The 26,463-nt window shown below is 39.6% G+C and overlaps 1 protein-coding gene across 1 annotated transcript in view; it reads left to right on the top strand.

Annotated features, from left to right (window-relative positions):
- The window catches only part of PLPP4 (phospholipid phosphatase 4), a 47,944-nt gene extending 21,757 nt beyond the window's left edge, over positions 1 to 26,187 (top strand). Inside the window, exons 4-7 of the mRNA XM_051618896.1 lie at positions 613 to 676; positions 1,895 to 2,019; positions 18,807 to 18,977; positions 23,103 to 26,187. Of these exons, the coding sequence (XP_051474856.1) occupies positions 613 to 676; positions 1,895 to 2,019; positions 18,807 to 18,977; positions 23,103 to 23,302 (560 nt within the window). The 3' untranslated portion in view covers positions 23,303 to 26,187. The remainder of the gene's footprint in view (positions 1 to 612; positions 677 to 1,894; positions 2,020 to 18,806; positions 18,978 to 23,102) is intronic.
- The last annotated feature ends 276 nt before the right edge of the window (positions 26,188 to 26,463 follow it).

Here is a 26,463-nt window from a genome sequence, read left to right as displayed (position 1 = left end):
AATTGGTTAATCCTGGGAACACATGTGGGGGGGAAATTTCAAGATTTTTAGTCAGAACATCCAGATCCTTTCAAAAGTAAAATTAAAAAAAATAATCCAATTCTAGTTTTAGACAAAAGGCAATTCTTTAACCTGAAAGTGGACTGTTTAATTGCATCATATAAATATGCACACACATACATACATAAACACACACATACATGTAAATATGTGTCTCGTGTCTAGGTCTATGCAGGAATTCTTGACCCAAAGAGTGTAAGATTTTCATCTGGTAAATTGAAAAACTGCTAAGCTCAGTATTTGATTCTCTAATAATTGTTTCCATCTGATGATTTATGCCTGTGCAAATGGCATGATAGGAAAATTGGCTTTGCATAAGAAAAGTAAGATTTCTCAGGGGTACAAGCAGAACAAAGCAAGTGAAGTGATTACTATGATGCTCTGGGGTCTGTCTTTGGTCTGGCTAGTAAGAAATACAGTTGGCTGCAAAGATCATTCAGTTTCCAGTCCAGTAAAAGTTTCAGTCTGTAAATCAAATGCTGCAATGCTGCAAATAAATAGCTTGGTATTTACGTTATCATTATTTTTCTGTTTGTTCATTCTGTTTTGTAGCTGTTTCCTTGGCTCTAGCTCTGAATGGTGTCTGCACAAATACTATTAAATTAATCGTGGGAAGGTAAGTCTTGTCATGTTATATTTGGTAGCTTTAACTGTTCAGATAATTGAAGACAGATTGACAGATAAAAAGTATCTTTATAAAAAGATAGCTGCTGCTCCAAAGCACGTAGAAACAAAACAGGCCCCTGGGAAGCTGTTCTTTCACTGGTGCAGGTGTTGTACAACTTCATTCTGTGACATCCAGCTGTGGCAGAGATCTGTGTGCCCTGTTGTTTTGCTATTTGTTTGACCAGTTGTGGATCCAGGCAAATGAGGAATTTGAAAGGACACGTGTGAGCTGAAATCAGTTCATTAAACTGAGAGCACGGAAGGGGAGAGTCACAGCATGTGGAAGTTTAGGTGCCAGTGCCACTAATTTGATTAAATAGGAATCAATTGAGTCTCTCTATACCCCAGTGTCCACGTTTTGTGTGAAGCATATTACTGAGTGTGGTATTTCCAGGTGGCATCAAGATTCATGGCAGAACAAACCTTGGAGCTAAGCAATAAGTGGACTGCTAGGGAGGCCATTATGTACCTGAAGGGCTACAGGAAGGCTGGGGAAGGACCTTTTACAGGGGCTTGCATTGAGAGGACAAGGGGTAATGGTTGTAAAGTGAAAGAAGAGAGATTTAGGTTAGAGATCAGGTGGAAATTCTTCAGTGTGAGGGTGGTGAGACACTGGAACACACTGCCCAGAGATGTTGTGGGGGCTTCATCCCCGGAAGTGTTCAAGGGCAGGATTGGATGGGACTCTGAGCAGCCTGTTCTGGTGGGAGGTGTCCCTGCCCATGCAGGGGAGTTGGAACTAGATGATCTTTAAGGTCTCTTCCAACTCCAAACATTCTGTAATTCTGTAATTAGGTGGGGTTTTTGTGCCAGTCTCATAGCCTACGTTGTAGTCCTGTTCTCGGCTAGATGTGTTAAGACTTGTGGAGCTTTCTGGGGCTGCTACTTGCTCTGTCACTGGGAAGTGCTGTGTGAGATTGATTGCTCTAGCAAGAGTAACCCTGCCTGTTGTTTTCAGAGGCAGCACTGGAGGCTTCCCTGAGAGAGACTGCCAGTAAAAAATGTGACCTTGAACTGGTTATTCAAGGAAAACAAAGCATTTCTGTCGCTGTGTTAAGGCAGGAGGGAATAAACTCTGTATGTAATAAGCAGTAAATGTAATAATCACTTTGAGGTTCATTTGTTACTACAGCTTTTATATTTTTAATATCCGTGGTGTTTTTTGTAGACCGCGTCCCGATTTCTTTTACCGCTGCTTTCCAGATGGAGTAATGAACTCTGAAATGCACTGCACAGGTGATCCAGATCTGGTGTCTGAAGGCAGAAAAAGCTTTCCCAGTATCCACTCTTCCTGTAAGTTCATTTAAATGAAGGGCCTTATTTTTTATCTATCTATCTATCTATCTATCTATCTATCTATCTATCTATCTATCTATCTATCTATCTATCTATCTATCTATCATCTGTCTATCTATCTATCATCTGTCTATCTATCTATCATCTGTCTATCTATCTATCATCTGTCTATCTATCTATTTATTTATTTTAAAATGCTGTCCTATCTATGTTTTAGAATTGCTCTATTTTTTTCCCCCTGTAAGATCATGAACCTGATTTTGACTTCACTGAGCGCTATAGCAGGACTCTCAGCAGAGTGAAGCACTATTCAAGGTTAAATACAACAGTGTGGTTCTCAGGGGTATCTGTTCCCTGCTATAGACCTTTGTCTGTATAGTGAATATTTACTCCATTATGTTCTACTGAAGAATGAAACGTGACGAGGTGTGTTTGACCTGCATAGTTTTGAGAAGACCTAGTTAATAGCTTTCAAGTACTAGATCTATTAAACCAAGGTTCAACTCACAAAGACAGTTCAACTGCTTTTATCATTAAGGTTCCTTCATGGGAGGCTGTGTGCTCAAAAGTGGAACCGGTAGAAAGGGATTCAGAGAGGTTGTCACATAATTTTGATGCTGTTCACCAAGTGAGGTTCAAGAAGCCCCTGTAGCTCTAGGAGCACTTCAGTTTGCCAGTAGAAGGATGATTCTCTAGTTCCCTCTGTTCTCTGTTGACAGTATCCACTGCTGGCTGTGACTAAGGAAGGGATCCTTCTTTATGTGGGTCTTTCTTCTGAGGGGTTCTTATACTTCCATGTTCAGATGTCTGCTGCCACTGAGCTGCTGTGTCTGGGCACAGGCAGGAGCAAATGGTGGCTCTGACAGCAGCCCTGGCATGTGGAGGGGAGTAGGTAGAATGTCCTGACTTTTCTGTCTGCATAAAAGTGGTGTGTAATGAGGGAACAGTGGTGTCAATGACCCCTTATTTAGAAGAGCAGGTGGGCAGAAAACAGAGGCAAAATTGGCACAGTTTGGAGTTTTTGTGGTTTCTTGTCTGCTCCTAGGACAGCACAGTCACTTGTCATGCCGTCTGGCTTTGGGGTGATCCTCAGTCTAGGTCTGCTGGTTTGGTCAGTTACTCCTGGCTCGTGCTGTAAACTGGCAGATGTTTAAGTGGTGTTATGGAAACTCGTATGTCTGATGTAACTAGTTGTATTGACTCAGATGTTTACAAAGGTTCCTTTCTCTGTCTTGAGGAACTACACTCCATAGTGTTTAATGTCAAGCGTCTAATTAAACTTTTCATATGTGAAATAACTTGAACACTGTGAACTTTTGGGGGGGGGTTTGGCCAGTATTTTTGGATGCCTTGTGCTGCTCTGTTTCTGAGAACAACCAGTGGAGTACCAGCAATTCATAGCTCTGGATTTTGTTTTTCTGATTTATTTATTTTCTAAGGTAATAACTTCAAATTGTCTGATTGTACAGAATTATACACTCCAAACAAATTGGGTAATGAGATGAATGAAATTCTGAGCTGGTCTTTCTCCCTTTTTTCTTGTTTGAGTTCCAGAAACAGGTAAGGCAGTAGAAGATGTTTGTGAATATATTATCAGCTTTACAGTATGATGTTTACAACAAAAGGTATTTATTGCTCTTTGTAGTCTCTCTTCAGATCTGGTTATCACAATTAATTGCAGTCTTCTTGGTTAAGTATATTGTCAACGAAGGCTTAAAATAAATATATGTATACACTGATGTACTAGGGTTTACAGATTAGCCCTCAGCCATGCTCTGCTTTGCTCTGGCACACATATTAGTTCTCTTACTGAGACTTCTTGTCACACAGCAAAGTGCTTTGTCCCAGTGCCAGTGGGGCAGCCATAGAAGGCATACTGGGGTTTTAATTTTTGCTGATACTGGATTTAGAAGCAGAGTTATGTTACTGCAGCTCACAAAAAATTCAATTGAAGCAGAATGATGGCCCAGTGTATTTAGCAGAAAATTGAGAGCCACATTTTCCAGACCAACTAATAAAATGTTGGTGTATAGCTGAGTTGACTATACTTCCCACTACAAAGTTTTTTATTATGTGATAAGAATGAAAAGATAGATATGCAGTAATTTTTATCTGTTGGTAAGTGTGTGCTAGAGTGAGGCAATTCTGCAGCTGCCAAAGGTACTTAGCTCTTTGAAGCCTGATGTTATAATATCAAAGTCTCCGACAAGATTGTGTGTTTTGAAGCCTTCAAATCTCTACATATTTTAGTCTCATAATGGAGAAGGAAACCATTTGAATTTTATAATCTTACAATGCTAACCTCTGCTCCTCCTATGTCATCCTTTCTCAGTTGCAGAATTCATAATGCAGCATCAAAAAAGGGTTGTGTTTTTCTCTTACTGTTTGGGCTTTTTTCATGGCTGTGGAAATGTGAGGAGCATCAGAGCTGACAAACTATAGTACCTCTTGCTTAGAAGCCTCAGTGAAGACCCATTTTCATCTTCAAAGCGTTTTTTCTTGGAGCACTCCTTAGACAGTCTGTCACAACTCTTGTTATATCAGGTTCAAATGGAGGCTGTGAGTGTTGTGCTATAAGTAGGTCGTGCAGGGATGTGTAACAGGAGTGACAGTGCTGACACTCCCAGGTGGTCTGACCTGACCTTCCATACTCAATAAAAATATTGTGAACTACCTGTCTTCCACTTTGAGAGTCAACTTGTGCCTTGAAGGTGTGTTCTCCTTAGTAGAGAACAGATTATTTTTTTTGGCCTAAATTATCATGTCTATCATATCACCTGTGCTAAGGAGGGCATGTAATACATGTAAGAACAATGTATGGAGCACAAACTGTTTTGTAAAGCCAAAGAGGGACTTGCAGATAGCTGCAAACTGTAGTTGCCCCAAGCAATTTTGTACCACATCAGAACAGGAGGTTGAGCCATATGATCTTTAAGGTCCCTTCCAACCTGAACCCATTCTATGATTCTAAGACCAGAACTCCACCTGCAGTGGCTGCTGAAAATGAGCTTTGAGCTGGCATGCCTCATTCAAGGCTGCTGTCTCCTAGCTCTGCATCCTGCTGTCTTTTTCTGGAAAGACTGTTGAAGTTGGGTGACTGCTCTTGATACCTTTTTATAACAGAAACTTGAGTTTTGAGTCTTGACCTGTTGCTGAAACCGAGTTCACTCATGTTCATATGTTACCTACCAGAGCAGTAAGTATTTAAACAAAATAAAGTAACTAGACACCATGGAGCTGGCAGTCAGAAATATTGCTGCACTGAGCCCAGGAGCTGCATCCAGCCACGGAAAGGTCTCATGTTCCTGTGTTTGGGTATGAGTGTTGTGAGCAGTGATGGTGGAGGGGGTTGAGGTGAGCACAGTCTGGTGATCTCAGTGTGTGGTGCCCTTGACCTGCCTTCTCTTTCCCATTTCTTGGGTAGTCATAGGGAATTTTTTAGTTTATAATTTTCTTTATAGTATTAAACTGCTAAAGGAATGTCCAAAGCCATAACCTGCCCAGAGGAAGGGTGTGCCCACAGACCTATTGCATATCTCATCTCAACAAGCAGTTAGGTCATTCTGATGGAAGTACACACAGCTTTGCAACAGCAGCAAAACCCACAGGATTGTGTTCTGATCTGCTTTCCAGGTAGATGATTTCTGAGTGGATTCTCTCCTGGGGCATTCTTAGAAAAAGCAGCAATTCTGCAATAAGAGACTGGCTTTCAGTGTTCAGTAAAATAGGTTGTTTAGGTTAGGAAAAAAAGAAAGAAGAAAATCATATATCTTATACACTGACATGACTGTAGTAATGAAGTCCTTGTATGAGCAAGTGTGGGTAAATAATAGTAACACAACCCATTTTCTTTAGAAACAGCAAAAATTCAGTGTGAATGAGATTCCACATTCTTGACCCTGTTTGCTTCCTTAAAGGCAGTGATTGATTCCTCGTGATAGCACTCCCTTCAGGCTCATATTCTGCTCAAAACCTTTGCAAGCAGATTGCAGTTCCCAGGGTTTTGATCTCAGCTTTATTTAGTGACTGTTTTTAAGTGTGTCAGTTCTGGATTGGTCAGAACTATTTAAGCTGTGTTTCTCAGCTGAGGCATTGCTGTCATTGATTTGAGGGTGCTGCATGACACTGGGTTTGACACCTTTATGCTGAAGAAAGAAAGAGTGGCTTGATGAGAGTTTATTTTAACCTCCTTGTTAACCTCCTTGGAGCTGGTACTGCTCAGTATTGGTAGTCAGTGGCAGATCAAGCTCAAGATTGTCATGAATACCAATATATGCAGCTTGAAATTTATTGCTGCTAGAAATAAATGAATGATCACTTGTTAGTCTGGTTTGTATCAGCTTATAGTTTGATTCACAAAATTTCTTAGGTTGAAGGTACCTCTGGAAATGGTCAAAACAGGGTCAGAGGGAGCAGGCTCCTCAGCCCTGTGTCCTGTTGAGTTTTCCATGACTCTGAATATGGAGATACCACACCCCTTCCATAAGGGAAACCTGTGTTTTTTCTGTCACAGTGAGAATGTTTTTTCTTGTCTCTAAATGCAATTTTTGTGCAGTTTGTGCCCATTGTCTCTTCTTTCCTTTCCTGGGTACCATGAGAAGAGTCTGGCTTTTTGTTTCCTAGAGCAGGACTTTGCACTTCCCTGTGTTGAACTTCAGGAGATTCATGTCTGATAGAAAGGTCCAACCTGATCCTAGTAGATTTGAGATCAACTGAATGAAAGACAAGCTTGATAGAAATTAAAATCAGTTGAATAGCATGAAGGCAGCAGAGATCATGAAACTTATTATTTCATTTTTGGGTTGGAAAGATTAATGGGAATAAAAACAATTTAAAAAATAACATTTTTTAGTATGAAAGTCCTATACTAGCAGTAGAAGAAATAGAATATGTTATTTTATTTTTGTAGCTGCAATTTAGTTTCTCTCATTAGTTTGAAAATTTGACTTTTGGCTAAATTGTGCCATTGATTATTTTTTTTTTTAATTCTATTTTTTAAAATAGAAATCTTTATTGATTCCAGATGTTCCTTTTTGCAAGGAAAAAAGCAAGGTTTGAAGAAATTACTTTGTGGTAACCTCTCAATTTGATTTCTACAGCTTCTAGAGTGAATGTTAATATAGTGCTGTACAAGAGCTCTTATTTCTTGTATGTAGTTTGTTTTGGTTGTTTATTGTTTTGGGATTTTTATTACTATTTGTGTGCTATTGGCTGAAAGAGAGTTGTAGTGATTACTGTTGAATAGAGTTGTAGTGATTACTGTTGAATGCAGCTGAAGAAATGGGAGAATTTAATCAGAATTCTGGAATCAAGCATATAATCAGAGTATTTGGTTGTAGGGACAATATCAGCTACTTCTGTGTCATCTGATTTTAATTATCTCCTGGATGAATGAAGGAGTTTCAACATATTTGAGAGAGTAATAGCCTTTTAGAAATGAAGAACATAATTTTCTCTGCCTTTCAAGCTCTAGGATACATTTACCTCACAGTCTTTGTAGACAAGATGGTAAATTTCATGTAAACACTCAACTTTTGTGTATTGATTGACCCAATTTTATAAGGAATTGTTTTTAAAAGAAACCATTCTTTTCACGGTATATTTTTAATAACTTGCAATTTGTATATGTAAGACCTAAGTAGTAATCTATCCTATTAATGTAAATAACATCATCAGTGGCCAAATTTGTAAGGCTGGAGCCCATTGTAGCATCATGAAAACAATTTTTTCAGTTTCATTATTCAAGATGAGCCTTTGCAGGGATGAACTGGTTGCAAATCAAGGTAAATTCCCTTTTCCAACACAGTGCATAATATTGCTCTGATCAAAGTCAATGTCAGAACTGAATTGCCTTGAGAATTCTAGTTTATGAACAGTTGTCATTACTACATCAAAGAAGTAATCAGCAAACAGGGTCAGTGGGAGAGCAGTGACCAAGGAGTTAGGTTCTTAATACCACTTCAATATAGCTTTCAGAAAACATTGCCAGTGGAGCATGTTACACATTGCAGCTTCTGCTTGTATTTGAAGTAGGATGTCCATATTCTGACAGGATTGGATATGAGGTTATCTGTGCTTAGGAGAAGGAACAGTGTCTCCAAGAAAATAAGTACAAACATCAATAGGACAAGAGTAATTGGTTACTCTTTTCTGCTGGCATAATAAACGAGGTTACATCTTCAGACCAGTCCTGAATAGTACTTGAAGTATCCAGATTCCATTATGAATGACAGTGGTAATTGTTCAGTCTCGTGTAAGAAGCTTAAGAATATCTAAGAAAAGTTCTTCTGCAGAGATCCCCCAGCCCTATCTTTAAATAAGGAGAGAGGAATCCCAGCTGACTTTGTCCAACTCATTACCTTTCCTTCCTTTGTGAGCAAGGTCAGCCCCCACATCCTACAGACACTAGGAATATTGAAACCTTTCTCTCCAGCACTGACATATTCCCCAGAAGTGGGATTCTTGTATTAGCTTCTTGAACTGCTATTTAGTAAGGCTCCTAAAGAGCAGAATGAAAGGGACTATACTGGACAGCTGCTATATGGCAAGAGGGGAAATGACCTTGTGCATCACCACTCTAGCCTTACAGAGCATCCCATCTTGTCCAGGAAAGACAGTGTACACTGCTTCAGGAGGCAGCACTCAGGAGACAGTTCCTTTACCCAGAATAGAGAAGGTGAATGCTGAAGGTCTGTGCTCCCCCCTTTTTCTAGAAAGAATGAACAGTTAACTTCTACAAGCTCTCAGAAGTTTGAGTGTAAACTGCCTCAGGTGCTAGGTTATCAATCAGCTATGGTGCATGTTACTGGGATAAAAAAGGTACCTCTTTGCCTGCCTATTTTTTCTTTATGAAAAGATACAGCCATGCAGGTGTGCAATTCATCTTTGTCAGTGCTTGCCACTTATCTGTCTGAGAACGTGGCACATCTTAAGGTGAAGGACACGTCCTTATCATTCCATCAGTTTCTCTGCAGACAATAGGCTTTCTTCCAAGCCGTGTATGAGCACTTTGTTTCTCACCAGCTCCCTGCCTTTTTCATTAAAATGACTGAAGATGAGGTGTCCTATCTCTCTAGCAGAATTCAGCAGACCTTTTTGTAGAAAAACAGGGAGTAATGTGATTCTTCCTGGTAATGTGTGATTAAACAGTTCCAAGGACTGCAAGAAAAATTGGAATTGTACCAGATGAGCCTGTTGCTTTCTTGATCTTAGGACCATTGTTTACTGATTTGCAGTCCGCTGTAATTTGTGATTCACACAGGACACCAAAGAGGTGTGTGTGGGTTTTTTATTTGGTTTTGCTTTCCTGGTCTGGAGACCAGATCATGCAGGGAACTCAACTGGCTCCCCAGTTTCAGAGGGACAGGGATATGCTGGAAAGAGTCCAGTGGAGGCTACAAAGATGATTAAGGGACTGGAAGATCTGTCATACAAAGAAAGGCTGAGAGACCTGGGGCTGTTTAGTCTAGAGGAGACTAAGAGGGGTCCTTATTAATGTCTATTAAATATCTGAAGGGTGGGTGTCAAGAATAGGCCAGTCTCTTTTCAGTGGTGCCCTGTGATTGGGTGAGGGGAAGATGGCACCGAGTGACAACACATGAGGAAAAACTTCTTTACTGTGAGGGTGACAGAGCCCTGGGACAGGTTGCCCAGAGAGGTTGTGGAGTCTCCATCTCTAGAGACTTTCAAGACCCATCTGGATGTGTTCATGTGAGATCTGCCCTGGGTGTTTCTGCTGCAGCAGGGGGGTTGGACTTGATGATCTCCAGAGGTCCCTTCCAACCCCTAAGATTCTGTGATTCTGTGATTTCAGAGCAGAATAAGTGAAAATGTGGAATCATCTTGAATTGATGAGGAACAGAATGAATGGCTGAGCCAACATCATTCTTCTTCAAGTGCTGGAGAGCCCTGGTTAAAGAAGTGAGGTGGAAGTATGAGTGAAACTCTGAGCTTAGCTGGGATAAAATAGATTTCCTAGCAGCTGTTGCTGTTTCTTGGTTATTAATGGCTGTTAAATTTGCTGTCATCTGTGTAGGGAAAAAGCTTAATTACCTTTCAGTCTAATTCTCCCTTTTTTTCTCTTGCTTAACTTGAACTTTTCAGGTAAAATTAGTAACCTAAGGTTAAGGTATGTGCTTGATTTCACAGCCTGCATAAGACTTGGTAGTGGTGCTGTAGACTTTAGCTGTATGTAAAGCCAAGATCATTGTTCTTCTGGCTGACCTTTATCAGTTAAAAGAACTTTGAGTTACACTAGAGATCTGGAGATCAATTTTAATCTGTGACCTGCAGTGACAGCTCTTGTCTGGAGCAAAACAGGTCAGAAAGCTCAAGACTAATTTGAAAACTGAAGACTATCACCTCAACTCAGACAGAGGAGGCTGGCCCATCAATTTCTGACCATATTTAAAACAGAAGTCTCAGTACACCACTGGCAAATACTCAGTTTCCTTGGTGGTGTTTAGCATTTCTGTGTGAGAACAAACCAAATGTAGAGAAGTTTCCATAACAAGTGTATTTTTAGCTCTTCCTCAGTCACATATCCTTCACTGTGGAGTTTTCCTTAAGGTAGTTAAGCTCAACAGTGGGCTGTTCTGGGCAGCACTTGGAGGGTAAGAGAAGCTCCGATGCTGCACTGGAGGTGAGGGGCAGGTAAATAGCCCAAGCAAAACCGTGGCTTGGTTGCATGTTCTTTGTATTCACTGCATAAACAAGTTTCTCTCTTCTAACTTTAGTTTCAGGTCCAACCCGGGTCTCATGAAAGATATCAATTCATCCTCTTCTGCAAAGAGGAAAATAGAGACCCACAGGTCTAGTCAGAATCTGTTTTGAGAACTAAAAGCTGATATTTGTGCATGATTTTGACCCCTGTGCCATCAGCTGTGAAACACTTTGATCAGGTTTGATCAGGAATGACTGCTAGAAGCAGTCCTTGCTCTTAATCTTGGTAGAGCAATTTTCTGTGTCTGTAGAGAGTGGAGGCAAGGCTTTCTGTGGCAGCATTTTCATTCTGATCAGGCCTCTGCTGCTGAAGACAATGTTATGACTGTCCCCTCCTGCAGAACTCTGTTTCACATCACCATGTGGGCTTGCAGCCCACAATAAAATTAAAGCAGAATATGTATGAGAGTGTTCTGCCCAGCCTGGACCTACTTGGAAGTAAACCCAACCATTCTGCTTCCATGGGGACTTTAAATCTGTCTACAAGGTGGTCACCTTAGTGAGTTGGGGTGTGTTTTCTCCAATCCACGAGTACTAGTTGTGATCAGTCTCTAAATGATACTGGTGGACTCAAAACCCTTTGGAGCAGCAAGAGTGAGAAAGCTGACTCACCTAAGTGCACATTCTTGTGTTACAAATAACCCTGAGTCAATCCAGGATAATTTCAATAAAAGCAAGAGTATCAACTGCATTTCTGCTGTAACCAAGAGAAAAATCAATAAAAAACTTGAAATTGAATCAGAAAGTTAAAATGTGAGGCACCTTTCCTCAGAGGTGGCTGACTGATGTATCACATTGCAGACAACTCAGTCATAAAGATTTCTGAAAACATGTATTTAGGTCTCCTGTAAGCAAGGAGGTATTGCAAGTCTCGAGCTAAAAGCTATGAGATAAATGCAGGAAATCAAACATATTATTTCTGCCAGAGAAAAGTACAGAAAGCCTTGTTTGGGTTTTGTTATTACTGTCAATTCTGCATAGAAGGCACCAACTATTGCAGATAACGAAACAGGTAATTATTTTCCCTTCCCTTCTGCAGAGGACTGAGCAAATAATGGAGTTACTGTTTTGACTTAGAAAACCTACACAATTTTTTAAAAAGCTGGTACTGCTTTGTTGCAATCAACTGGTTTTTCTCTTGAGACTTCTAGTTTTTCTTTGTTTCAGTCTGAACTAAGACAATGGTTTTAGCAGTCTCTCTGTCTGGGGTTCCTGCATTCTGTTGAAACAACCAGAAACTTTTGGAAAATGATAATTTTGAAAGTCTCTGGTCATGTTGGAAGGCAATGTTGCTTAGACTCCTGGATGAAGCTGCAAGTGGATAATAGCATAGGAGGTCTTTTAAAAAAAATTCTCTTGTGGGGAAAGAGGGAGGAAGGAAAAATCTTTGGATAATGCTACTGAGGGAATTAATCAGAGAATGGAAACCGCATTGGTAGACCAGATATTTTTTATGTCATAGCATTTCCACAGATACACAATACTGAGTATAATTTGAACTGGTGAGGGGTGCTTGGTGTAAGAAGTTCTCTATCATGAATATTCATTTTATTCTTCATGGTATTAGCCTGTCTTCTATGCTGATCTCTTCTCTCTGGTATCCAGGGGTAAGAAAGCTAGACTGTGAATGAAAAAGAGAGCATCCCTGTATCCAGAGAATGCCTCTTGCAGTAGGGAATTGGTAGGAGTTAAATAAGAGGAGCAGGAGTGTAATTTGTTTTGCCTTTTCATGGGTCTGTTACCAAACAATATGTCATGGCATACCTTGGAGATGCCTGTTTATCTCTAGCAATTACAGTCTTGATAACTGGCTCACATACCAGTGTCTGCATTTCTTTGCATGTGTCCTATTCCTCCAAGCTAAACTCTGCTTATTTGGGCAGAATGGGTTCTCAAAATTACTCCTAAATTAGTTTTCTGTCCAGTTCGTTCCTTGGTTTTGAGGGAAGGAGAGAGAAATCTCTTGTTTTTTTTCCTTCTCTAAGACAGTTACACAGTCTGACAGCCAAACTAGGAGACTCCTTGGTGTGAGCTGTCATCTTAGACTAGCAGAGCAGTTCTTAAAAGACAGCACCTTTGCTGTTGACTGGTTGATTGCTTCATATTTTATTTTCTGTCTATTTCCACTATTTACTGTTCCACTTGGTGTTTGTCACTGTATATGGTGCATTACTGTTGTATTAACCCCAAGGAGTTGCCTTCTCTGATGATATCAAAGCAGATCATGCAGTTCTTGTGTGCACCACGTTAGCCTGATGAAGCAGAAATTAAATGAATGTAGTATTTGTCGTGTGTCTTCCTGGGTCACTAAAAAGAAGAAAGGAGACTGGAAAATATTATGTCTCTAGAGTGAAAGGACAGCTAGCTCCTCCTCCCCTTTTCCACTTAATAGCTGAAATTAGTCAGTTGTAAAAACGAAGAGATTTTTGCATTTTAAAATCCATTTGTTGGAAAAATTAAAATGATTTATGTGCTCCAGAGTTATGAAATCATTGAATTTCAGTAGAATTGTTTGCTATCCTGTGATAATTTATATAAAATATTACTGCAGTACATGTAATTATAGTTGGGTATCTAAATTTGAACTGTTAATTATCTTTAGCTGGCAATTTCATGGAGGATAATCATATTTCCATCAGTTGAAAGTGAACATTTTAAGTAACAGACGAGCTACAACCCACAGGTTTTTGGCAGTAATTGCTGCTTCTCCCCTATTTTCAAGATAAATTTCTTAATTAACAGCTGTATGGCAGTGTCTCTCTGAAATATTTCATCCTCTTAAAGAGGAACTGAGGGATATAAGGAAGGAATGTCTTAGATATGCAAGGGAAAAAAAAAAGATCTCCTGCAGGGTTTATTGTCTTCTTAATTCAACTGTAAATACTGAGGAATGGTTGTGTTTAACACTTTTACCACTTCTCTGACATATTTACCTCTCAGTGCTCCATAACAAAGATGGTTTGAATTCATGAGGGGCTCGTGACATGGACTCTTTAAAATTTAGTTTTGCAGCCCCAATAATAAATCTTGCTCATGTGTTTGAGGTTCAGATGACACGTGTGTCTCCAGCAGGAAACTAGAGGTGTAGCAGCAGGATGTTATTTCATCAAGGGATGCACATCTGACCTAACAGAAAATCAGTCAACACTTGATATTCCTGTTGCCTGCAAGGAGAGGAGTGCACAAGCCTGGGACCACACTAGAGCAGCACCAGCCTGGGTGTGTTCAAGGACCTGTTGCATCCTGATGTCATTCTGTCATCTGTAAATCTGATGCAAATTCATTAATTAAACCCAATTTCACCAAGTGTAGTTGAGAAGCTCATGGCAGTGAGTGAAGAATAAAAGCCACACACTGCAGAGAAAGATGTCTTTGTAGTCTGGGACAGTTGTATGATTAGAGCTGAGCTTACAAGACAGTCTCTTGAAGCTCAGATTAATGCTGAGGTTGCCTTGATTGGAGCATGAGTGCTGAGCTCTTCTCTTTGAATTCCACAATTTGAGTCCTTCTAGGCTTGTCTTTACTGTGTTCTCAGACAAAGGGGACTTGTTCAAGCTTTCTGTCAACAGAAATACCAACACAGCCTATGGAGCAAGTTCAATTTCAGAATTTTTGTACACAAACAAATCAGAACATAGTTCTCCCTAAGAGGTGCAGCCTGAGACCACTTTGGATATTTCAGGTGTAATGAGGTATCTTGAAAGGTGCATGAAAATAAAATGTCAGAAAAAATCAAAAAAAGGTTCACAAGAAATCACTGTGGCAGTCCTGCCAAAACAACTTAGTGATTAATACTCTAGTCACTTGCTTTTCAGATAATACAGGTCTAACATGTCTCTGTCTCTGATACCTCCTTTTTGTTTCCCACTTCCCTGCCAACATTTGTATTTTGGGATGTGCTTTTCATGTTGCTTCTGCTGAATTGTCTTTCTCTGTGAAAATAATTTAATAAAGCTAGGCCTAAGGGAGGGTGATTGGCTCTCCCACTTGGAAAAAAAAATAAAATATTTTGCCTGTGATAATAAGCTCAAAAAGTTCCCTGGGAATTGTGCCTCTATAAAACCCACTTTGAATTGAATTTCAGCATTAAGATTTATGCAGCCATTTGGTATCATACTTTTTCCTTCAGGAAAGATAAATATTTCAGTCTTTGAATGGTGTGAAACTGAAAACATTCACCAGTAGCCCTAGCTAAAATTGCAGGAGGCTGCTGTGCAATTCCACTGATGAATAGTATGTGTTTGCCTTTGGAAAATGCACACTAATCACTACAAGTATAAAGCATCACAGACAAAGAGATGGATCATTTTTTGTGGTAGTTACATAGAATGGATGCATTGCAGTTTCATAATTTGTTGCCACTTAAATAAGTTGAGGATTTTTTTTTTCTTCAGCTCAAAAACTGCTTAGTGTAAAGAAGACCAGTATTTTGTGCTTAGCAAAGCATCCATTAACACTTGAGAAGCTGCAGAGCCTCATGGTGTAGTTCAGTTTCCAAAAAGTACTCACAAAAGCAATTACATTTTTAATGAATAATTTATTTGGGGTGCTTTAGATCAGATTCTTGCTCACAGTTTCTCACTTTATGCATTTCAACTTGTAATCAGTTTGGTCCATATAGATTTTTTTTTAATTCACCTAGATCCCCTACCTGGAGAGAATTAGATGTCAGGATGGGGTCACTAGTTACTCTGTGTTTCTTCTGTGTACTTCTTTTTTTAAAGGAAGAGATTAGTTAGATTCATCTGATGTGGTTTTATTTATTCCAATAACAATAATGCCCAAGAGGAAGCTGGTTTGTTTTTTTTTAATAGAATAATAGAATCATAGAATGCCAGGTTGGAAGGGACCTCAAGGATCATCTGGTTCAACCTTTCTAGGTAATATTATAGTTCATACGAGATGGCTCAGCACCCTGAGTACCATTATGGTACATTTTTAAAATATGCCTTCCAAGAGCAGTCCCAGATACCCCACCTACACAAGACAAGGTGAAAGGCATTCCCTTAAGTTGGTAACACTTAAACTATTAGTGTATGTAAAGGTTGAAACAGCACTTTCTTGTCTTCACACAGAAGTCAACAGCTAGCCAGTTAGTTGTAAAAGCCTGTTTAATTTGGTTTGGTTTGACTCTTCCATTTTCTACCCTCTACTGGTGGCTCATCCATCTGATCTGCAAGGCTTGGACCTGGTACCTTTACAGAGTGCCATTATCCCCCTTCAGGTTTTCCATGGTGGCAAGGTTCTGCACCCTTTGCAGGAAGAAGGCTTAGAACATGAATTCCTTGGGCAGAAGACATGCTGGCTGTGGAGTTTTTTCCTGGGAAGTTCCTTGTCACTGCTGTAACAGTCAATGAACAGACTCTGATGGTTCCTTTACCTTCTACCTCGATAGGTGCTTGTAGCAGAGTGCATCAATTCTGCAGGTACTTGATTATTGTGAAGTGGGAGCAACCCCTCTTGTGGCAAGGCTGTTGGAGAGCCTTACTGATATTTTTGCCTACACAGCAATGTTTATCTTTCTCTTCCTGTTTTAAGTGTTTTACAGAATCAATGCCAGCTTTGTAGATAATAGTTTGAAATAAAAACCATATAAAGAGAGCATGATACATGTGACTTCCAGTGATTCCTTTAAAGAAACATGAGCAATGTGCATTATGAATCTCAGCTCCCTCCCAAATCAGTACGGAGAGGTACAAAGATGTGTCAACCCAGGATTTTTACTGGTGTTTAAATAGGCCTGTTGGCCTTAAAACGTTTACCTGATGCTAGCAGAAGATCAGGAAATGGAATTAAACAATAAGGGGACAAATTAAATATTACATAATTTGTTTTCCTCTCATTTCAAGTTGACTCATAGCACCTATTCCTGTAAGACCTACATTTTCCCATTTTGTTCCCAAAATTCCCTTCATCTCAGTTAGTTTCTTAAGAAGCCTTAGCTGCCTTATTTCAAGAGAACAGTTTGATAACTTCCAGAAGGCAGAGAGAGAACAGTGAAACAGCACAAACTTGGAGCTAGGGCTCTCCAGGAGCCAGGGTTCATCCTTGGCTGAGTAAATAAATCCCTTCAGCTCTTTGGGCTTCTCCTTGACTCTTTGGCTTGTTCTCTTCAGCTGCAAACCTTTGTGGAGCAGTGTTCTCTCTGTGTCTGTGCAGTGCTGGGCTGCTACAATGCAAATATTGCATTTTCTGTCTTTCAATAGAGTCACAAAATCTACAGTGCTTTATCAAGACCTGACAGAATGTGTTCCATGTCTCAGGAGAGATTTTTCCTATGGTCAGCAACTTTTTAGCATCAGGGCTTTGACTTGAGTAAGATAAACCAGTTGTTTAACTATCTCAAAGGTTTGTACACAAGAAGGTAAAATCCAGTCTGCAAGAAGGCTCTTATTTACTCAGGACTGTGTATTATAGTTTAAAGTTTGCCTTCAGCTTCCTTCTGACAAGTACAGAATCAGCACTGGTCGAAAAAGCTTCTAGGAAACAATATATTTGCTATACTGGTTTGATGACTAATCAGCAGTCTGCCCTGTTCTGCCACATCAAGTGATTAATTTGTGTGTTGGAAGATGAAGTGCAAATCTTCAGTAACTGCATTCAAACAACTGTGTAATAGAAAGTTAGGAAACCACTCCATTGTACCCTCAGCTAAAATTGACCATCCCACAGATTTAACAGCAGAACAGAAAGCAATTAGGTTGTCACATCTAGCATTTGGGAACATGAGGAGAAGGGCACTTGAAAAGCCTCAGCAGAAGATTAGAGAGAAAATGTGTCTGGTCCAGCACTGCTGGTGATTTTACCATTAAATTGATTGCAAAATCAGACAGAATTTTGTGTAATGCCTGTGACCTCTTAGGTCTTATAGAGGTGCTTAGATATCACAAAGATAAAATATAAAGGTAGTCAGGAAAAGGATTTAAATTTTTTTAATATTTTTTTTTTTGCTCTCTGTGCTTTGCATGGTTATATTCTATTTTGATCTCTGCAGTCAGGAGCAAAATTAAGTATGACATTTGTGGAGAAAGTAGATGATGTGTTTCACAGAGCTGCCTGTTCAGCCACAGCACTAATTTTCCTAAAGTAAAAAAGATGTTATTTTAAAAAATACTAAGATGCATCTTTAAAAAACTTTAATCCATCCAGCATCTCTGGAAGCTGAAAAGCTGCAAGAGGAAAGAAGTTCAGTGCATAAACTTGGTGCCTGAGTCCTGTCATCACTGCCCGTTGAGCATGTTCTATAGAAAAAGGTTACTGGAACCTAAAGATTTCATTTAAATATAATTTGCTTTGAACCTTAACTTTTTAGAATAGATCTAAAATCAGGAAAGTCGTGCTGAGGGTGAAGCATGAAGGAGCTTTTGTGGCTCAAGTTAAAAAAAATTACTTGAATGTTTAATTTAGTTTGCAAATAAAACCAGGGATTCTTTCCACAGCTGATGTCACCACCAGAGGAAAAATGTCAATTACTAAAGGAAAAAAAATTCAATTGCTATTGGCCAGATGAATGACTAGAGGTACAACAGTATTTGCAGATGTGTTAGATTAAGTGGAATCCGAGTATTTATGAGAAGGAAGTGGATTTGCTTTGCAGTGTTGACTTGCCTGATTGCTTGCTTTGCTTCAGAGATAACACCCCTGCTGGGGAGATTATAGATGGAACTTGTGGGAAGCTGCCTTTTCCCTTTCAGTTCTCAAAGCACTGAGAACACTGGGGTTTTTTAAAGTTTGTAAGATCATTATTGCTTTATTTTAAAAAAGAAGGAGAAGGAAAGCCTCTCTACCTAGGCAATGTGCTACATCCCTTTAAAATATGAATTTAAAATACTACTAATAATTTTAAAATACTAAGTTATATCAGCATCATTTATATGGTTATATAGGAATCACCATTCCAATTATGAAACCCCCTCAATTTTTTGCCTCTGTTAGCTCTTAATACCACCCTAGAAAGTCCAAGACTTCTCTGCAGTAGAAGGATCCTGCTGTCAGATCTTCAGGGATAATACCCTCCAGCGTCAATGACAAAGTACTGCAATGATGTGTTTTTTCTGTATCAGTTGCATTTTCAGGCCTTGGCTTTACCACCTTCTACTTGGCTGGGAAGCTGCACTGCTTCACAGAAGTTGGCCGGGGGAAGAGCTGGAGGCTTTGTGCAGCAATTCTGCCACTCTACTGTGCCATGATGATTGCCCTGTCACGGATGTGTGACTACAAACATCACTGGCAAGGTGAGCCATGGAGACACCTTCTTTTCTTCTCTCTTTTACTCGGTGAGGCTGAAGTAACTCGCACTGACCTTCATAGCTTCAGGGCTATGCCACAGCAGCCTCTTCCCTCACAGTAGGTGCTTCTGGAGAGCAACACCACTCAGCCCAGCTGCACCTGTCCCGGGGAGGCTGTATCAGAGTCTGTTAAAATTCCAGTACGAGATGTAACTGATGTAGAAGTTTATACTATTTATTCATTACACACATATTACTAAGCTATGATTTTAGTTCTTCATTCTGTTAAGTCAGAATTATATTACAACTTACCCTCCCACAGTGGGTCCTTCAGACATAGACCCAGTGGAGAGTCCAGCAGGTTGTCCACATGTCGTTCCTCCCATGTCCACAGGTTGTGTTACTACTGTCTGTCAGCATCTACACTTTCTCTGTCAGAAAATCCTCCCATCTATTATTCCCTTGACTCTGTTTTTCATCACCTCTGTACCTGCCTGTCTTCTCTCACATCTCCCCCAAAGTATGCCAGCCTGTAATTACTTTTCCCCTGTTTATCCCCATATTCCTTTCAGAAATACTAGACTTGGTATTCTGATACTGTTATGTAGGTCATCTAGGCTTTATGTGGCCTTGCAGATTATAGTCCCCTAAAGGAATATTTTCTGAGACATGTCATTCTCTTGGTTCCTCCACAAAGTGTCAGTTCAGCAGAGCGTATCTCTGTCCCACTGAGCACTTCCTTATCTCATACAGCAGTCAGCAAACCAGAGCAGAACTCATCCATGCTTTTTCTTGCTGTGTTTTTTTGTGGTTGTTCAGCATCCTCCTCTTCCGTAGCTGCCTAATCACCAGCCATTGGTCTTGACATGTTCTTCAAGGAGTCTCCTGGTTTCCTGCAGATGCCTTGTCTTGTTACAGGGCTCATTACTCCTCTTTGGTCACCAGTTGGAGAAAGTCTCCAGCAGGAAGCTGTGCTGTGCTTGGCCAGGCTGGCAGGGAGGACAGGCAGGAGTTCCCAGTCTCCTGCTCCATGTGTGACACTGGGCTGGTTGGGGCTCTCTGCTAAAGTGAGGCTGTGAATGGGAGTGTACAGGTTTACTCTCTAGTTTTGAACATGTTTGCAGTTTGCACTGTCTCTTGCCAAGAGGAAGAACTATTTATGTACTGAAACGTGTGCTATGAGGCAGATCATTGTGATGTATTTTATACCTGGTAAAAGAAAACTGCACCCAAGGGGTTGTAACTGTGTCCATTAAAGCCACTCCTAATTTTGTCTTTGAGGTTTAAGGAGATGGAGCTGAAAACTCAGCCCTTTCCAAGCTAAGTGCTGGCAAACATGATCCTGCAGGTGACCAGTGCTTTTACCTGAAATATTTGTATTTCCAAAGAAGAGACTAGTTCACTCTAATATGCAGCACAGCAGCTCAGGCCTCATCTTTTATGCTCAGCAGATTCAACTGATTGTGTTAAATTACTTATGATGGGTTGGTGAGAGAGTCTTAACTATGCTATGGGGAATGAACAAGGGCCATCAATATAATGTCCAAGCCTCCACATACTGTAGGTGGAAGAGGGAGGGAGTATCCTTACATTAAAAAGGCATTGAGAGGGCTCAGGACATTATTTTTATGAGTACTGTGTGAACTCCCTTCAGTTTGGCTGGAGAATTCAAGATCTTAGTGTTGGTATTGGTGAATATTAAGATATTTTATTCTGAATCCTGAATGTATTGACTGCTTTTAATTCCCTAGATCTCTGTGTAGGCTTATAACTCCAAAAATGTTAATTTGCTCATTAAATAAGTGGAAATTTTGTATGGAAAAAAGTAAAGATAAGTACTGAGACTGAAGAATAGTCTCTTATGGGCAAAGAAAAAAAAAAAGTGACTACCATGAGAGAAAATTACCATGAGAGAAAATAACCCTGTGACTACCATAAGCTCAAACAAAACACAGAATTGCTGTCTTCAAAACCAGGAGTCAAAATAGGTGCCCATGTTTTTGCTCAGTACCCCCAGTCAGGGTCAGTAAGCTAGAAATCTTTGGCACAAATCAGGTAGTAAATTTGTCATACTGTGGTGCCCAAACTGAGACCCAGAGTTGCTTGATTTGAAAAATAGTCTAGGTAAGTTTTCAGCAATTCTTGGAATACTGGGGGATTCATAGAGGTCTGGCAGAAATCTCGTGTTTCCCTGTAATTAAAAAGTAGAAGTCATAGGCTTGACCTTATTGTTAAAATTAAAAAGCACCTGGAAGAGCATTCAGCCAACCATGGTTAAAGGAGGGTGATTAAGAATTGCCACCAACACAGGTTTGTGGAAAAATTAATCTTGTCACAGAAACTACACTTTTTAGAACTTGGTTGATGCTGTAATGATATATTATAGCGAAAATTCTTGTCCTTGGGACCTTTTGTACCACGACAGCTTGACAGGGGCTGTCCAAATGGTACAAAATCAGTCAGTTTCCAGTATGGGCAGGAGAAGCTTCCATCTGTTTGCAAATACTGAGTGCACACAATTGGCTTTTACAGTCGTACTAGAGTCTCTGTTGCATTTGTTTGAGATAGTTTTGTTTTGTCCTTTTGTGTATAAGATAGAAGAAAGGATCTCCTAAGTCATTGTCTCATCATCTTTCTCAACAGACAGCTGTGACTTCTAATAATATTTCTTATGATTATCTATTTCAATCTTAAATTTTTCAGATTTTCTTGCCATAACTAATTCCTGTTAAAAGGCTGTTCAGAATCTCACTCCTTTGATGATTACAAGACATTTATTAACCACTGAACAATAACCACAAGGCCTTTGTTTTATCATATACTAGGCTGACAAACTAGGGCAAATAAGCTATGTTTATTTTAGACAAAAAGAATTTGGATTGATTAACCCTTCTTTGTCATTAAACTCAATAGTTCACAGTTTGAATGAACTGTGTTTGAATGAAACCCTGTGGTTTCATTCTAGCTGAAAGTAAAATACAAGTATGCACAGATGATAGGGTGGTGCTTAGTAAGCCTTGTTAAAATGAAATGTGGTGTCAAGTCTTATTCTAGCCAGAGCCTTTTGCTTCCCTTTCCTTATTGTGTTCAGATCTGAGGCTTTCAGTCATTGTGTACCTTAAGTGGAGTTTGGCTCTGATTATTTGAAGATGAAATACAAGACCAGGTGAGCATATTAGCGAGAGGCAGGGAGAACATGCCAACAGAATGAATCCTCTTACCCTTCAGGTGCTCTGTGGTTCCCATGGGAGACTTAAAATTGCCTTTGTGTGAGAGCTGCAAACATACATATTTTATTTTATTTTCCAGTAAGTGTATGGGTTAGTAAATAGCATCAAAGAAAGATACTAAGATGTTAAAAAACAGTTAACAGGCATGCTTAGTCTTTGACCTTTCAGTTGCTTTTAGGAAGGATTCACCCAGCTTGAAATTGCTCTTGACAGCTGTCTTTCCCAGGGGCCTTTCAGGAGCTGTGAAGTGAAATGAATTCTTGTAGCTACAGGGGCCACCTCCTGAAGAAAGATGATTTTCTGTCTTTACCCAACCTGCTCCCTGTCCGCATTGGAGGATGCCTCCTGGAATAAAGAACAGTCAAGGGAAGATCTGGCACTTTAGCTGCTGTCTTTCCTGGGGATGCTTGGGCAAAGACAAGGAGCAGACTGCTGGCAGGTGTACCTGTCAGTGGGAGAGCTCTGGATGCTCTAATCAGCCTAGTTCAGCTGCATTGTTCACAAATGGGAAATCTGGTGGTCGTCATTGTAAAGCATGGGAAACTGGAAGAAGATACATGAGTTGCCTCCTCACAGGTGTTGGTCAAGGGTAAGCTGGAACATGATGAACGTTTAATGCTCCATGGAGACCAATCTAGTCCCCTTGTTTGTCTCCTGAAACAAAGCCAGCCATCTACATTTGGGGTATTCAAAATGTTGGAGATGTCCCCAAGAAAATACTGGTTTTATTCATCCTACGTGGTTGTGATATTTGGCTCCAAATTCTTTATGAAAATTTGAGCTTCACATTTTCTGGGTTAAACACCTCCAGGTCAACCAAATGTCTTTTATTTACAGTTGTCACTACTGACTGTCCTTCCCATGGTAACATCCTTCTGGTTTGTTTGCTTTTCTTATCCAGATGCTTTCGTCGGAGGGATCATTGGCCTCATTTTTGCTTATATTTGCTACAGACAACACTACCCTCCTTTGGGTAACACAGCTTGTCATAAATCTTATGTCAGTCTGCTAGATCAGAACTCTGTGAAGAAAGAAGAGAGACCTACAGCAGATAATACTACTGGGCTGCCTCTAGAGGGAATAACTGAAGGTCCTGTATGACTTTCAGAAATGTGCCGAATGAACTTTTAGCCTTCTCACATTTCCTCCAAACTGGTTTCTTAACACAGTGTTTCTTACTGGATGTTTTTTTTTCCTTTTTGTAAAGAGAAATACTTTATTTTTAATGCCATAATATCATCATACTTTCAAAGTCAAATTTTCAGTTCACATTGACTTGCTGAATTATCTGTTTTCAGTCGACTGCAAACAGATAGACTACTTGAGGGAAGTGGAAAGAACATGAATGAAAATAGTCCCATGTGAGAATGGTTAAGAAAGTAATTTTGAGAAGATGCAGTTGAGGATATAGTAGATCTGGAAACAGATTTTCTGAAGTTCTGAGTATCTCCTAGAAAGTTCTGGTTGTTTTCAGCACTCATTGATTTTGATAGGTGATGAGTACACACAGCAATTTTCATCAGATGTTCAGCATCTGTTCTGGCCAGCCATTTCTTTATATAATTTGATCAGTTAGGGCATCATTCTTATATTTATCTTGTTGCCTTCTAACATAAAAAAAAAAAAAAAAAAAAAAAAGAATCTCCATGTGCTGGTAGAACTTTTTATTAATTGTCAAGTTCTGACAAGGTCATTCTGAGCTACTAATGATCAAACACCCAAAAGGTATGAATGGTTCAGTGTCTGTAAGAGCCAAGCCTTGTTGCATTAGTAGTTCCACAGGATGATACTGATGTTCAAGAAATTCCACATCTTGCAATAACATGGACGTTCATAGGATGGATTAGAAAGTTGGTATTACATCATTACCAGTTTTTTGAGAGCTCTTGCATTAATTACCATCACAACAAAATTAAAGAGCACCCATGACATTCAACAAGCTGAAGTCTTGAAAACAGATTAAAAAAAAAATAATCCTAAAACTGTGAGGATAAAGAAACACCATTTTTCTGTGAATCTTGGTGTGCCATGTTCATTCTTGTATAGTGACTCACTGCAGCATTGGTGATCTGAAGAAATACAAAGATTTTCATTTGTGAGTTTGAACGCACAACCATGAACGCTTGTGGGGGTCTCCAGCACTGTAACATTCCCAGAGGAATGCTAGAGGCAGTTTTCCACTCAACCCATTCCACATTTTCAGCTCATCATCTTCCTGAGCGTGGTGTTTGCAAAGGTTGGCTTGGGACCTGAACTGAAGCTCACCTGAATCAAAGCACTTTTGGTACGGAGAAGGTTACTGAGTGTACGACTTCAGTTAATTTATTATTGGTGGGATCCTCTTTTGTTATGGATGCCCTATGCAGTATACATCCCTTTCCTGTGAAATTCTGTACCTTTGGATGGCAGAATGTCAAGATTCCAGAATATTTTCTTTCTTAGAGAATCCTGTGGAAATGCAGGCAAAATGTTCCAGGCCACGCCTTGGCAGTTGAACATTTCTTAGCTGGAGCTGCTGGTTGAAGCACTCTAGGTGGCATTGATCAACGACCATTATTATGGTGCTTTAGACTGGAAGACACTGCTGCCATAACTCTGGTTTATGTGTTCCTGTTGGAATATGTATTGGCCTTGTAGGCATTTTGTGATTCAAACAGCTCAATGTCTTTATGTAAGGCTTTATGTAAGTCATTTACTTTTCTCAAAGGTAAGCTTTGTAGATATATATTTTTTTTTTTTGAGAAGAGCTACTTCCTGATTGGCAACACTTGAATTTTTATAGAAAGCAAGTAAATTAGAATCCCTTTAAAAAGAAAGAATTTTCTGCCAGAGGATGAAATGATAAAATGTATAAACTTATATGATATTTGGAAGTAACTGTAAATAGGAAATGGCATTAAGGAACAGAATGTTACAGGCATGAACTCAGGAGAGTTCTGTGGAAATTAGGCCTGATTTATTTATAAAACTGATCCCAGTTTGACTGGGCAGTTAGAGACAGGATTTTTTACTGACAGTTACAGTAATTCTGAGCTCTAGAATTGAGACAGTTACCCAGATGCAACTGACCTTGCTGGTGCATATCTACTAGTTCACAAAACTAGCATCAGCAAAGCAAAATTATCCCAGCATTGCATTTGCACTGGATTGGACAGAACACTCCTCTAGTGTAATTGAGGTCTTATTCTAGTAATCCACACAGTTCAGTGGAGGTTGAATCTTTCTAGAATGTTTTTAAACCATCCTACAGAATTCTGTAACAGGGATAGCATTTTCTATTACTTCATTCTATGATTCTATGATTCATATGGGAGGATTAATGACAGCCCTAGAGTAAGGGTATCATGTCTTTACATTGTATAGGGCTCAGCCATCAGCTTTTTCTTTCAGAAGGAACCTAGTCTTCCAGATTATATGCAAATGTTAAAAAAAACCCACCAAACAATCAAAATTAGACGTTTAATACTGATGCATAGAGTGTTTTGCATGTTTTTATAGAGACCTGGCTTATTCTCAAAAATGAGTGAGGCCTCCTAACTGTGCTGTATACATTCCCAGTATTTTAATGGCTTTTGATACAAACCAGCTGTCTTCTTTGGGATGGGGAAAGCTTATGCAGCCCTCAGATATGAGCAGTGGCTGTTAAAAGATTGGAATATGGAGTGTAAAGCAGCATAAAGACTTCCATTGCAAGAGTAATTGGTGAACTTTGCAAAGCAGTAAAGAATACTATTTTAATGGGAATAATTACATTGAAAGTCATAAATAGACAATGTAAAAGCTCTGATTAAAATGTAATTAAAATTTTGAAAGGCTTAATGAAATGAAACTTGTGGAGGGAGCTGTAGGTGCTGTAATTACCAGAAAAGTCAGTGTAGGGAAGGCATTGTTGTGGATCAATGTATTTTAATCTCATGCTTTCTCAATGTGAAGGAAATGTAATGTTGTAACACACCAATAAAACAACACATGAATGTGGGTTTGTACACCTGTGTATTACCATTTTTTTTCAGAAGGATACAAAAATTACCAACAGAGTTTCTTAATAAACCATGTGGGATGTTACAAAACCCAAGCCCTAATGTGACTGCATTATTGATAAACAGCAGCAGTTCCAAGAGCCTTGTCTGATACCATTAAAACAGAACAGTCCTCCTCCTTTAGCCAAGACATGCTTATCCAGCATCTTTTCTGGGAAAATGTACTGTGTGAATCTTCAGGGTTGAAATGTTAATGTTCAGAATGTGTTCAGAATTGCCATA

The sequence above is a fragment of the Apus apus genome, chromosome 4 (genome assembly GCF_020740795.1).
Source record: "Apus apus isolate bApuApu2 chromosome 4, bApuApu2.pri.cur, whole genome shotgun sequence".
NCBI classification, from domain to species: domain Eukaryota; kingdom Metazoa; phylum Chordata; class Aves; order Apodiformes; family Apodidae; genus Apus; species Apus apus.
The sequence above is the reverse complement of the archived record's forward strand: the minus strand, read 5'-3'. Positions and strand labels throughout refer to the sequence as shown.